The sequence below is a fragment of the Mandrillus leucophaeus genome, unplaced genomic scaffold (genome assembly GCF_000951045.1).
Source record: "Mandrillus leucophaeus isolate KB7577 unplaced genomic scaffold, Mleu.le_1.0 Scaffold1541, whole genome shotgun sequence".
Taxonomy (NCBI): Eukaryota; Metazoa; Chordata; class Mammalia; order Primates; family Cercopithecidae; genus Mandrillus; species Mandrillus leucophaeus.
The window spans coordinates 197462-210215 of record NW_012101523.1 but is presented as its reverse complement, the minus strand read 5'-3'; the positions used below and the strand labels follow the sequence as shown (position 1 = coordinate 210215).

Genomic DNA, 12754 nt, shown 5'->3' with positions numbered 1-12754 from the left:
ATATATACTTACTATATACCCACAAAAATTAAAAATAAAAATTTAAAAAGAATGGTTATCTGCATAATGATTCATAATAAAAACCTCATAATACCACATAATCAAAATGAGTAAAAGAAGAGTTTTATAATAAACCTTAAGAGCTGAACTAGTCTTTTATTCACAGAAAGAATATCTGAACATACAGTTAATGCACTTGGATCAACAACCTTCGATCAAGATGAAATTAACTCAGTAGGATAATGATTCATAGAATGATCTTCACCCAGAGGTCTGATATTTCCTGGCCCCAAGAAACACCAATTATGAAGATGAAGATAAAAAATGTCTTAAGGAAGCCCAACCAAGTTTCTCAGACTTTGTATCAAAGAGCTCAGAGATGGGAACGTCTCGAGGGCACTTCCATCCTAAGCACCATCGATAAGCTGAAAGTGTTTCATTCATAAGATTGTGTGTGTGTGTGTGTGTGTGTGTGTGTGTGTGTGTGTAAATAAGCTTTTGTGCACTTGTGTGCTGGTAAATGTTTCAAAACATGTTCTTGGAGGAAACAGCCATGATTGTTTTGCCAGTTTCTGTGGTGTAAATACTCCTATCATGGCTGATTTCCAGCTATCAACCCAATGTGACTGAGTACAAGTTGGGATGAGATCGTAAGTGGTTCTCACTGGCCAGTAAGAACTGACTTCAACACACTACTTCCTTCATGAGTTGTAATAAATAATTCTGTGGAAAATCAGGGAATGCCATATTTTAAAATCCATGTATCCTGGACATATCTTGAGTTGTTCTTTATAATATTTTTCAGTTATAGGGATATTTTCCTTTTTACTTAGCATATTAGATATATTAATAGTTCAAGAGTTGAAGAGTTGGCAGACATGAATAACAATATAGGAGGTGAAGAACTCAGAGAAGATCATAAGTGTTGGAAGACAGTGGTACACCGACAGAGACAGGAAGTGGGGGGAACTGGTTGGGAGAGGGTGAAGAGGCTGTCCCTTTGCTTTCCCACGATGAGGATATAAACTAGATGGGGAGCTGGAGATATGGTTAGAAGGTTAGAGACTTTCTGGAGACTGAAAATCACCCATCGAAGTTAAAGAATTCAGGACACAGAATCAACCACAGTGGAAAAGTGTAGCAATGGAAATCAATGGATCAAATATTGGGCTTTTTGAGATTTGGAAGAAGAGAAGTCAACAGAAAAGACATAGTCAGATAAGTAGAAAAAATAAAAATACCAAGAAACACGATGAAGGAAAAAGGTGAAGATAAACAAAATAATCAAATGTTCCATCAAAGTACAGAAAATAAAGGAAGGCTATTTCAGCCAAGAGGTGAGACACAAAACAGGCTACAAGGGGTATGTGGATCACAGAAATTCACCATTTGGGAAGACTGCCTGATATGAGTCAATGCTTCTAACTTGAAAAGCAGTGTAAGAACTGAAGGCTCCTTTCTGCCTAAGGCTTGGTCCAGATCTAAGGAACTAAGGCAAACTCATAAGCCAATGAATGGACAGAGCTCAAATATGCCATGAATAGAGCCAGTGTCAGGGAAGAGGAAGATTCTGGCTGCAGGCCAGAGGCCTGGCTCCACGAAGAATGGAAATTCTGGCGTGGCTGCTCAGCCTTTCTGTGTCCAGGGTTAGCGGCCAGGTTCAACGTGGAAAGACCTTATCCAGAACCACAAAATAGATGGCTGCCCCCAAGTGAGCCATCCCATGGCAGAGGGACTAGTTTGGCAGGAAGCTTTAAGAAGGGTGGCAATTTGGTGTCAGAGTCTCTGCCAAAAAAAAAGCAACTCTGATGAGAGGAAAATTTAACTAAGAGGAGAAAGCTCCATCCAACAGGAAACTCAAACTTCTGTGAAACAGGTTGTGTGCCTGATTGCACTCAAGCCTCAACATTGGCTTTTGATGTCCACAGGCTGAGGCTGCCTCTGTTTTCTTGTGCATGTGTGTATGCTTGCTCTTCCTCCCAGATAGGGGCTTCCTGGATGTGAGGTCATGACTGGAAGCCAGAGAGTGTCTTGTTTGAGTTTGGGCTGACCTCTTCGAGCACAGGAGAGCTTGCTCTTTGCCCTGATGAATGGTTGCCTATGAAACTAAACATCCTCCAGTCCAAACCAGCTCGCATGGGTAGCCTCCTCTTTAGTTTCCTTCTCTTCTTTGTCTCAACAAAAACCCTCCAATGAATGATCTGCCTCTCCTGTGTTAGCAGACCTGAGCTCTTCTAAAGATCACTATTTCAACACCACTTCGCATTTTCCCTGACTTTGCAAATACTGTTGAGGAATAGTATTTACTTGCTCAGAGCTCTGGACAACCAGAGGATATGTTGGCAATCCCATGGCCACTGGCCTCAAGGACAATATAAACCAGAAGGGAAGACCATATGGATGCTCAGGAAAGAGCTACCATTGAAAAACAATAAAAATTAGGGTCATTGTGATTTAAAAGTGGGAAATGCTGAGTGATTTTAGGAAGTGGAAAACTTCACAGAAGAGGGAAGCTTACAGTTGGACCCAGGATATGAAAGCCACAAGAGCAAAGACACACAAGCGGGCCCATATAGATGTGCAATGGTGTTACTTTAGTGATATGCAACTGGCAACTGTAAATTCAGTTATTCACTGAGAGAGTGAACAGGGAGGAAAGTGGTGATGTCACCACTAGCCTCCACTCTAAAATGCCAGTGACAACCGTTTGTTCCACAAGACAGGATAGAACTGTGAAGGCCTGTTTGTTCTTAGAGGAGAGAAGCAAGGACAGAAGCAAAGTGGGGTATTTTAGGACTTGGCAGTGGTTCTAGGTGCTCCCTCGCTGCATCCAGAAACAAGCTGCCTGGTTTCTCCTCGACATCTGCTCCTTTGCTGTTCTTCCCTTTTCTTGCCTCTTCCCTTTAGGCTAGGGCAGCACTTGATCAAAGAAGTCACTACCCCGAGCCATTCCTACCTTGGACACATGTAAGGGCTAACCCACCCAAACAAGAATGAGAGGCAGGTAAGGAAACACTTCTCACACTGCAAGTGTATCATTACAACACCCAGGGATCTTGCTGAAATGCAGACTCTGATTCCTTAGGTCTGGGTGGGACTTGAGATTCCTCACTTCTTAAAAGTTCCCTGCTGATGTCAATTTGACTAGTCCTTGGGCCACACTAAGTGTAGCAAGGAGAATCACGCATTCAAAATGCAAGATCCTCCTCAGAAAAGTGTGGTGCTTCCTTCTGTTCCTAACTTTACGGAAACAGTAACTGGATCCTTCACCTCTCCTGACAATGGGGCAAGGTAAGACTTCACTCTTGGGGCTTAACTGGGTGATGTAACTAGGTGATAGAATAAATACTGCCTACCCACTAGCCCACCCAGGCTACCCACCTCTCTAACACCTTTGCCCAGCCCCTACTGCCTGACCTAGTCTCAAAGGAATTCCCAAAAGAATGATTCTTCCTTGGGCCATCTATTGTTCCTTGTGCAAGTAGGAGGAAAATTAAGCTAACCCACTTTTGCACACAAAGCTCTCCAGACAGACTTCTACCTGTCCTTCCCACCCTCCTTTGGGGTGGTGGTCTCACCTGGATCAGTCCTTTCTCTTTGTTTAGGACCAGACTGCAGGAGGGACTCCTGTCCCTCAAGTCATTTACCTACAGTATGGCAACTTTCCGGGGAGAGCTGTGGCCACTGGCACTGTCTCCAGCTGCTTGTGAGTTGGACAGAGGAAGTGGGTATTGGTGGCTGGATCCTAGGGCAACTCCTGCTCTGCAGACCCTGGAGAGATGGGTTCATCTCTTTCCTTAGGCTTCTTCTGATAAACCTCAGAAGGGAATGTTTATGTAGACCTTCAGTGGCATTGACTGAGGATAATGACCTGTAGGTTTTCAGTTAAGACAGTTTTAAAATACTAGCACTTAACAGAACTAGACAGTTAAAACAGGAAAAATCCCAATCTGGAGAAAAATCCCAATCTGGATATATGTACAGAAATACTGTTAATCCAACCTACAGCCAGAAACGTGGACCTTCTCTCAAGGGCGATGGGAAGAGCCTACTCCACTAGACATTGCCATGTCAAATATCTTACCTTATCCTCACAAGAACCATTGCATTTAGCGAAAGTAAATGGGGGCTCAGAGAGGTGAAGTGTATTTAACAAGGCCACCCAGATTTAGGCTTTAGAGCTGGGGTACCAGCATGGGTCTGTTGGGCTCAAAAGCCTTTTCTCTTGCATAAAAGATGAGTGTATACCATGTATAATAATTTTGGGTTTGAATCTATCTGTTTTCGTGGGCAAGTTACCTAATCTGAATGAACCTCTGTTTTCTCATCTATAAAAATGGAGATAACATCTGCTTCTGGGGCTATTGTAGGATGAGATGAGAGGAGCAGGTCATGACTATGCCCAGCACTGAATCTAGGACTCAGAGCAGCTTGTGAATGTCACTCACTGTCCTTCCTTATTTCTTGAGGTTATTTCTGATGTTGGGGTTGGGTCTCTACTCCAAGAAGATACACACCAGGTGGCACTGACTAGAGGTTACAAGACACCAATAACACAACTAATTTATCTGTTTTGAATCTGTGCTAAAATCTCAGCCTGCAGATGTTAAGGATGCAGCAAGACTGGAGCAAAGGGCTGGAAGAAGAATAAGGACTGGAGTAAGAGAGCCATGTGTGCAAGAAAGGCCCTACCAGCTCTTCTGGGGAACATATACCAGAGTCCCTTCTTATCCATGGTTTCGCTTTCCACAGTCAACCATGGTCCAAAAATATTAAATAGAACATTCCAGAAATAAACAATTTGTAAGTTTTAGGTTGCATGACATTCTGAGTAATGTGATGAAATCTCTCACCATCTCACTCCATCTGCCCAGGACATGAATCATTCCATCCATGCCACCTGCCTATTAGTCACTTAAGTAGTCTTCTCAGTTATCAGATAAAAAAAAACCAAAGGATATATAAAATTCAGTATGATCCACAGTTTCAGGCATTCACTGGGGTCTTGGACTGTATCTCCTGTGAATAAACAGGGACTACTGCACTTGATTTCGCAAGCAATCAGACTGATGGAAGATTCTGAACAAGCTGGAGACTTGATGGACACAGTGATGGGAACACTGTGGGATGTTAGCTAGTCTGGAGATGGGAGAGTAATACAGAAAGATCAAGTGGGCAGTGTAATATAACAGAAAGAACTCTTGGAATAAAGTCAAAACAAGTGGATTCTGCTACTTTTCCAGCTGTGGGAGCTTAGGTAGCTTACTTCAGCTATTGGGATTTAATTTCCCCCACCTGAAAAATAAGGCTTCATTACTAGACTGGGTCAAGCCCTGCCAGCACTGAAACGATGTGATAGAATTCTACTCACTGCACTAATTCAAACTTACCATGATGAAGGGTAAAATTAACAGTGACAAAACATAGAGGAAGTTAAGGCATGGAAGATGTTCAGAATGTTGGAATGACAGAGCTTAATGAATGATTCCACATGGAAGGACACAAGGAAGAGAGGAACCAAAGTGATTTTGAGTTTATCCTGGGATACTATGATCCTGGTAGTTCCAAAAGAAGGGGCTGGTTTGGGAGAAAGATAGTAAGAACACTTTGAATAATATTGAGTAAAAACTGGAAATGAATCATCATGTGCGGGCCTGGACTATAGCACTTGCACAACCCCGAGAGTGAGTGAGCACTTCCTTAAATGTGGCCCCCTAGGACCCTTACTCATCTCACACTAGTTCCAGCCTGACCTTGTGGAAATATTTAGAAGCTGAAACAAAGGAGGGACAGAAAAGAAGGGACTGTAAAGTTGAGCCCTTACCTTTGACCAGTCTCCCACAGCTAAATGTGGAGGACAGTCTGTCCTGGCACAGGACTTGTGAGACGATGCCTTAGGTCCTTGGCACAATTCATCTGAGAGATTCAAAAAGCTGCCATCTGTTAGCAGCTGCCGGCAGGTGACTCTTCTATTCTGAGTTCCCCCACCACAAGTCCTGGAACACTAAGAAGACAAGAGGGTGTGATATGGCAGGCTTGGCCTACTCTGTGTTAGTGCAGTGCAGGGCCTCTCACAATCATAATCACAGAGGGCCCTGGAGTGGCCAGTCTGCCCTACCTGCTGCCATTCTTCAATGTGCCAGCCAGGAGGGCAGTCAAACTGATTGCATGCTTGTAAAGCATGGGGCTTTTCATCTCGGCACTCCTCAGGAGGGGCAGGGGTCTCCCCTGGGTGCAGGCAGTACACATCTCGGGTCTGAATTCCAACTCCACAGGTAGCTGAGCAGGGCCCCCAAGAGCCCATGTGCCACCTAAAACAGAAAACAAGTGGGTAAAGTTGAACAGTCCAATAAACCAATGTGCAACCATCAGAGTACGAATAACGTGAAGTTCTCCTCTGCGCTTCCAGACTTCACACCCTGTGTACAGATTCTACAGTCACAGCATCTCCATCAATATATGCAATTAAAACACAGAGCTATAGTATTTAAAGGCAAGAAATGTCAGGAAAGTGTTTAAAGATCTTACCCATTTAGGAAAGTCCAGAGTAAAAAGCAGCAGATCTGTTCCCATCCTGTCCTTGGTACCACTATATATCAAAAACAAAATCCTGGTTTTGTTTTGAATGGAGTCCCAAGGCAATGATGATTTATATAGGTGTCAAAAGAAATTTTAAATGTTTAAAAGCACACTTCAGGAAATCTTCAGGGCACCTGGCTTCATTATTTGGAATATCCCTACGAAAATTCTTTTATGTTAGGATTGGATTTACAACATATATATGTGATTCCTTTCCAATAAGATCTTGGAAAAATCAGGTTTTCTCATAAAACATCTGTAAAAATGAAAAACCAGGGCAGCTGCTTTTGACACATATTTCCAAGTTGCCTTCAAGGAAGATTCTCCCAATTTACACTTCCACCAGAAGCATTTGAGAACACCTAGTTGCCTATACCCATAACCACACTGGAGAATATCATTGAGAAAAGTCTCCGCCCATCTGATGGGTAAAAAATTACACATTATGGTTATTTTAACTTGTGGATATTTAATTAGCAAACATGAATTCTTCACTAGTTACTGTAGAGATACATCATGAGCAAACCATTTTTAAATGTTTAAAATGTTCGTAAAAGGATGCTGGCTCTAGGGTAGTTTATAATAGCACACACACAAATATTAAATTGAATTACATTTTACAAAATGGAAGGAGATCATATAAATGTTTAACAATAAAGCGGAAAATAATTGTCCATTCATACAGCACAATGCTAGCAGCCATTAAAATAATAAAGTAGATGTATAGTTATTAACATAGAAATATAATCATTATATATTTTTAATAGAAAAGAAAAGCAGGTCATAAAATAGTTTGTAGAGTATAAGCCTATTTTTATGCATTTATAAATGCATGCAGAAAAAAGTCTGAATAATTATACATTAAAATGTTACCAGTGATGATACCTAACTATAGGATTTTTATTTTCTTTATTCTTGTTGATTTTTTCTCTGATTTTTATTACAATAAGCACTCATATCAGAAAATGTTATTTCTCTGAAAAAATTAATTAGTATTTAATCTAAAAATGATTCTTAGTTTTTCTCTTTTCTAATTTTCTATTATAAACATCCCCTACTTGTGTAAATAAAAAGAAAATGAAAAATAGTATTTAATGCAAATATAATAGGACAAAAGAATAAAAGTTTTATTTATGAAGGAAAAATTTCACAATGAAGATATATAATAATCACACAAGTATGGAGATTAAATATAAAGCATAAACTTGTAAAAAGCATGAGCTGTTAAGTATAGGAAAAATGGACAAAAAAATTAAAAAATTTAAAATCTTTAAAATACTTCGCTAAACCCTTGGCATATTAACAAGGCAGACATTAATAAGAATATAAGGGATTTAATAATATATCTGAAAATATGGATAAAATAGATAACCTTCTAAGGAACTATGAAAGTTTCATTCAAGAAAGGGACTGGACCTCACTAGTTTTGTGGTCAAGTCCTACAAATTTTCAAGAAACAGGTGAATTCCCATATTATCTTAAATGTTTCAAAATAAGAAGATGAAAATATTTTATTTTATGCATATTATAAAGCTAAAAAAGATCTGAACAGAAAAGCTGACAAATATATATAAAGCAAACTTTTGCATGTGGTTATATATCCTAAATCCTAAATGAAAGTATAAATTCTAGTAAAAAAGAAGCAAATTAATCAACAGATTAAAACAATACAGGGTCTGTGATGTGGTCTGAAGGTTTGTGTCACCAACAAATTCAAATGTTGAAGCCCTAAACCCCAGCATGATAGTATTTGGAGATGGGACCTTTGAGAGGTAATTAGGATTAGATGGGAACATGAGGGTGGGGTCCACATGATGGGATTAGTGCCTTTGTAAAAAGAGACACTAGGGAGCTTGCTCTCTCTCCACCATGTGAGGACACAGCAAGACATCCGCTGTCTGAAAGTCAGGAAGAGAGCCCTCACCAAAAACTGAACCCTTTAATCTTGGACTTTCCAGCCTCCAGACTGTAAGAAAACAAAGTTCTGTCTTTGAAGCCACCCTTATGGTATTTTGTTATGGCAGTATGAGGTGACTAATTCAGAATATTTTCTGACCACAGTGGAACTAAATTAGATAAACCCCAAATACTCAGAAATTATGTTGTAATCTTCTAAATTGCCCATGGGTCAAAGAAGAAATCACAAGGGAAAGTAAATAGTATTTTTAAATGCACATTAATAGAAACATCAACTGTCAAAATTTGTGGAATTTAGCTAAAGCCATGATTAGAAGAAAATCAATAGCCTTAAATGATATATTTAAAAAGTTTGACAATAATAATCTAAGTAATAATTTCAAGAGGTTAAAAAAAGAATAGCAATTACACCTCAAAAAAGTAGAAGAAAGGAAACAATAAACATGAGAATAAAATAAATGAATTAGAAAATGAAACACAAAGTTGGTCCTGGCGGGATGCATTGGCTCATGCCTGTAATCCCATCACTTTGGGAGGCCGAGGTGGTTGGGTCACCTGAGGTCAGGAGTTCAAGACCAGCCTGGCCAATATGGTGAAACCCCATCTCCACTGAAAATACAAAAATTCGCTGATGTGGTGGTGCACGCCTGTAATCCCAGCTACTTCGTAGGCTGAGACGTGAGAACTGCTTGAACCCAGGAGGCTGAGGTGTCAGTGAGCCAAGATCAGGCCACTGCACTCCAGCCTGGGTGACAGACCAAGACTGTCTAAAATCACGCGGTCAGGAGATCGAGACCATGCTGGCTAACACGGTGAAACCCCGTCTCCAGTAAAAAATACAAAAAACTAGCCGGGTGAGGTGGCGGGCGCCTGTAGTCCCAGCTACTCGGGAGGCTGAGGCAGGAGAATGGCGTAAACCCGGGAGGCGGAGCTTGCAGTGAGCTGAGATCCGGCCACTGCACTCCAGCCTGGGCGACAGAGCAAGACTCCGTCTCAAAAAAAAAAAAAAAGTTGCCCTTTCAAAAGACTAACAAGATTAATAAATTATTGATAAAATGTGAAGAAAAAAGAGAGCAGGCACACATAATAAAATCAGGAATTTAAGGGGGGACATTTTGGCATAAAAAAAGTACAGTAAGTAATAAAAAACATTGTCAATAAATTTGAAAATTTACATGAACTGAAAAAATTCCTACAAAAAGCAACTTATCAAAACTAACACACAAATGAAGAGAAATCGGAATAGTCTTAGATCTATTAAATTAAATTTGTAATTTAAAGTATTTTAAAAATAAACTCCATGTCACATGGCTTCCTCGGTGAACTAAACATTTAAGGCATACACGATTCCAACTTTACATAAACTCTCTAAAAAATGTAAGAAGAGAGAAAACTTCCCAACTCATTTAAGCCAATGTCACTCAGAAACAGATTTAAAATCCTAAATAAAATATTAGCAATCAAGTGATAAAGTGAAAAATAATGTTCCATGGTGACCAATCTGGGTTTATTCTAGAAAGGCAAAATTGGTTCAACCTTGGAAATTCAATCACTGTCTATGACATAGCAAACTACAGGAAAAAATTCATATGATCATTTCAATAGAGACAGAAAAACATTTGTAAATTTTAACAGATATTCATGATAAAAAATTTTTTTTAATTTCAATTAGCACATCCAAAAAGCAAAGGCTTGGGGATGGGAAGGTGAGAGAGGGCTGGAGAATACAGTAAAATATCTAATTGAGCACCCCTTTGTTACAAAATATAGCAATACCAGTTAAAGAAAGACATAAGGGTAAGATATTCCCTCATACAAATGAAACATCTCAGCTGACCAGAAATCAATATAAACACACAGTGCTAAAGCACTAAGAAAGTTATGAAACAGAATATATAATGTAAAACAAAATATGTGTTTGAATGTACTGAGAGAATATTTAAACTCTGATAAAGATTTTGAGAATAAGTTAATGATGGGATCATTGAAAATAGGCAAACAAAAAAAGAGAAAGGAAATTAACAACTCCAGAGAAAAAACTTGCACTCAAAAGAAAATGTAATCATAATAAAATATTAAATGTCTTAGCTGTGCAATGCTTTTTTTAAAATGACGGCTTTGAGATACAGTTTACATAATATAAAATCTACCCTTTTAAAGGGTAGCAATGCTCCTCCTATAAAATAGCTCTAGCCTAGTTCTAGGCGTTTTTAGATACTAAACACCTGACCATGGTGAAACACCTGACCATGACCCATCAGATGACCATGTGACAAGCTGCTTATTGTAAAGGGGACATTATCTATCTGCAAAGTCATATAGTTAGATGTGACCAGCAGTGGCCCACCAAGTGGAAGTGGTATATGGGACCAGGCATTGGTGGTGAGTGCACCATTGTAAAAAGTCTAGTGATGGTAATGGCCACAAGTGTCCAGAAATACCTAACCAGACATGACTTTGGTATGACTTTGTGTTTTCTTTTAATTTAATCTCCCTTGGCTCCTGAAAAATTTATAAACTTAGTTCGCCAGCCTATTATTTTTGTGGATCACTTAGTATCTTTCTAGTAAGTTTATTATTAGCTCAAGTTAAGCAGAATTAGTTTATACTGCTTATACCTAGGAACCCTGATTAATATAAGGTGATACAAGTTTTAGATTATTTTTGAATTCTAGAAATTTTATTTTTTTCTAGATTTTTGATATCTAGAAATCAATTAACATGCAAAAAGACAAAATCAATACATAAATTAGTATTTCTATTCATTTAGCACTGATCTTTGACTTTTAACATACAGAATTATAATTTTTTAAAATTTTATTTTAGGTATATGTACAGGTTTTTTATATAGGTAAATTGCATGTCATGGGGATTTGGTGTACAGATTATTTCATCACCCATATAAATAAGCATAGTACCAGGTAGGTACTTTTTCAATTCTCTCCCTTCTCCCACCCTTCCACCCTCAAGTACACCCTGGTGTCTGTTGTTCCCTTCTTTGTGTTGATGTGTTCTCAGTATTTAGCTTCTACTTATAAGTGAGAACATGTGGTATTTGGTTTTCTGTTCCTGCATTAGTTCACTTAGGGTAATGATCTTTAGCTCCATTCGTGTTCCTGCAAAGGACATGATCTCATTCTTTTTCTATGGCTGCATAATATTCCATGGTGTATATGTACCACATTTGTTTTTATCCAGTCTACCATTGATGGGCATTTACGCTGATTTAATGTCTTTGCTATTGTGAATAGTGCTGCGATGAACATATGTGTGCATCTGTCTTTATGGTAGAATGATTTATAATTCTTGGGATATATACCCAATAATGAAATTGCTGTGTCAAATGGTAATTTTTTAAAGTTATTTGAGAAATTGCCACACTGCTTTCCACAATGGCTGAATTAATTTACATTCCAACCAGCAGTGTATAAATGTTCTCTTTTCTCTGCAACCTCACCAGCATCTGTAATTTTCTGACTTTTTAATAATAGCCGTCTGACTGGTGTGAGATGGTATCTCACTGTGGTTTTGATTTGCATTTCTCTAATGATTAGTGATGTTGAGCATGTTTTCATACGCTTGTTGGCCACATGGAGCTCTTCTTTTGGAAAGTGTCTGTTCACATCATTTGCCCACTTCTTAAAGGGACAAAGGTTTTTTGCTTAATTTGTTTAAGTTTCTTAAAGATTCTAGATATTAAGCTTTCGTTGGATGCATAGTTTGCAAATATTTTCTCTGATTCTGTAGGTTGTCTATTTACTCTGTTGATAGTTTATTTTGCCGCGCAGAAGCTCTTTAGTTTAGGCCTCATTTGTCAATTTTTGTTTTTGTTGCAATTGCTTTTGGCATCTTTGTCATGAAATCTTTGCCAGAGCCTATGTCTAGAATGTATTTCCTAGATTATCTTCCAGGGTTTTTATAGCATAACGGTAAATGTTTGTAACAAAAGTCTAGAGTTGTTCAGTATGTCCATCCTTTTATTGATCAAGATGAAAGGATTTCTGAGCTATCTCGAACTACTTTCATCTGTTACTATTGTTAAGAATTGTTTCTTCTTTTCTGTTCTTCTCATTTTAATTATTTCCTGTGCTTTGTGAGCATTGATTTTGCTTGTTATACTTTTCTTTTTTTTTTGAGACAGTGTCTTGCTCTGTCACCCAGGCTGGAATGCAGTGGCCAGATCTCAGCTCACTGCAAGCTCCGCCTCCCAGGTTCACGCCATTCTCCTGCCTCAGCCTCCCGAGTAGCTGGGACTACA

General features: G+C 38.9%; 1 protein-coding gene across 1 annotated transcript in view; it reads right to left on the bottom strand.

Annotated features, from left to right (window-relative positions):
- ADAMTSL3 (ADAMTS-like 3) overlaps positions 1-12754 on the bottom strand; it is a 289568-nt gene that overhangs the window by 90646 nt on the left and 186168 nt on the right. The window contains exons 16-17 of the mRNA XM_011975396.1: positions 6119-6311; positions 5825-6004 (exon numbers count right to left, since the gene is read on the bottom strand). Of these exons, the coding sequence (XP_011830786.1) occupies positions 5825-6004; positions 6119-6311 (373 nt within the window). The remainder of the gene's footprint in view (positions 1-5824; positions 6005-6118; positions 6312-12754) is intronic.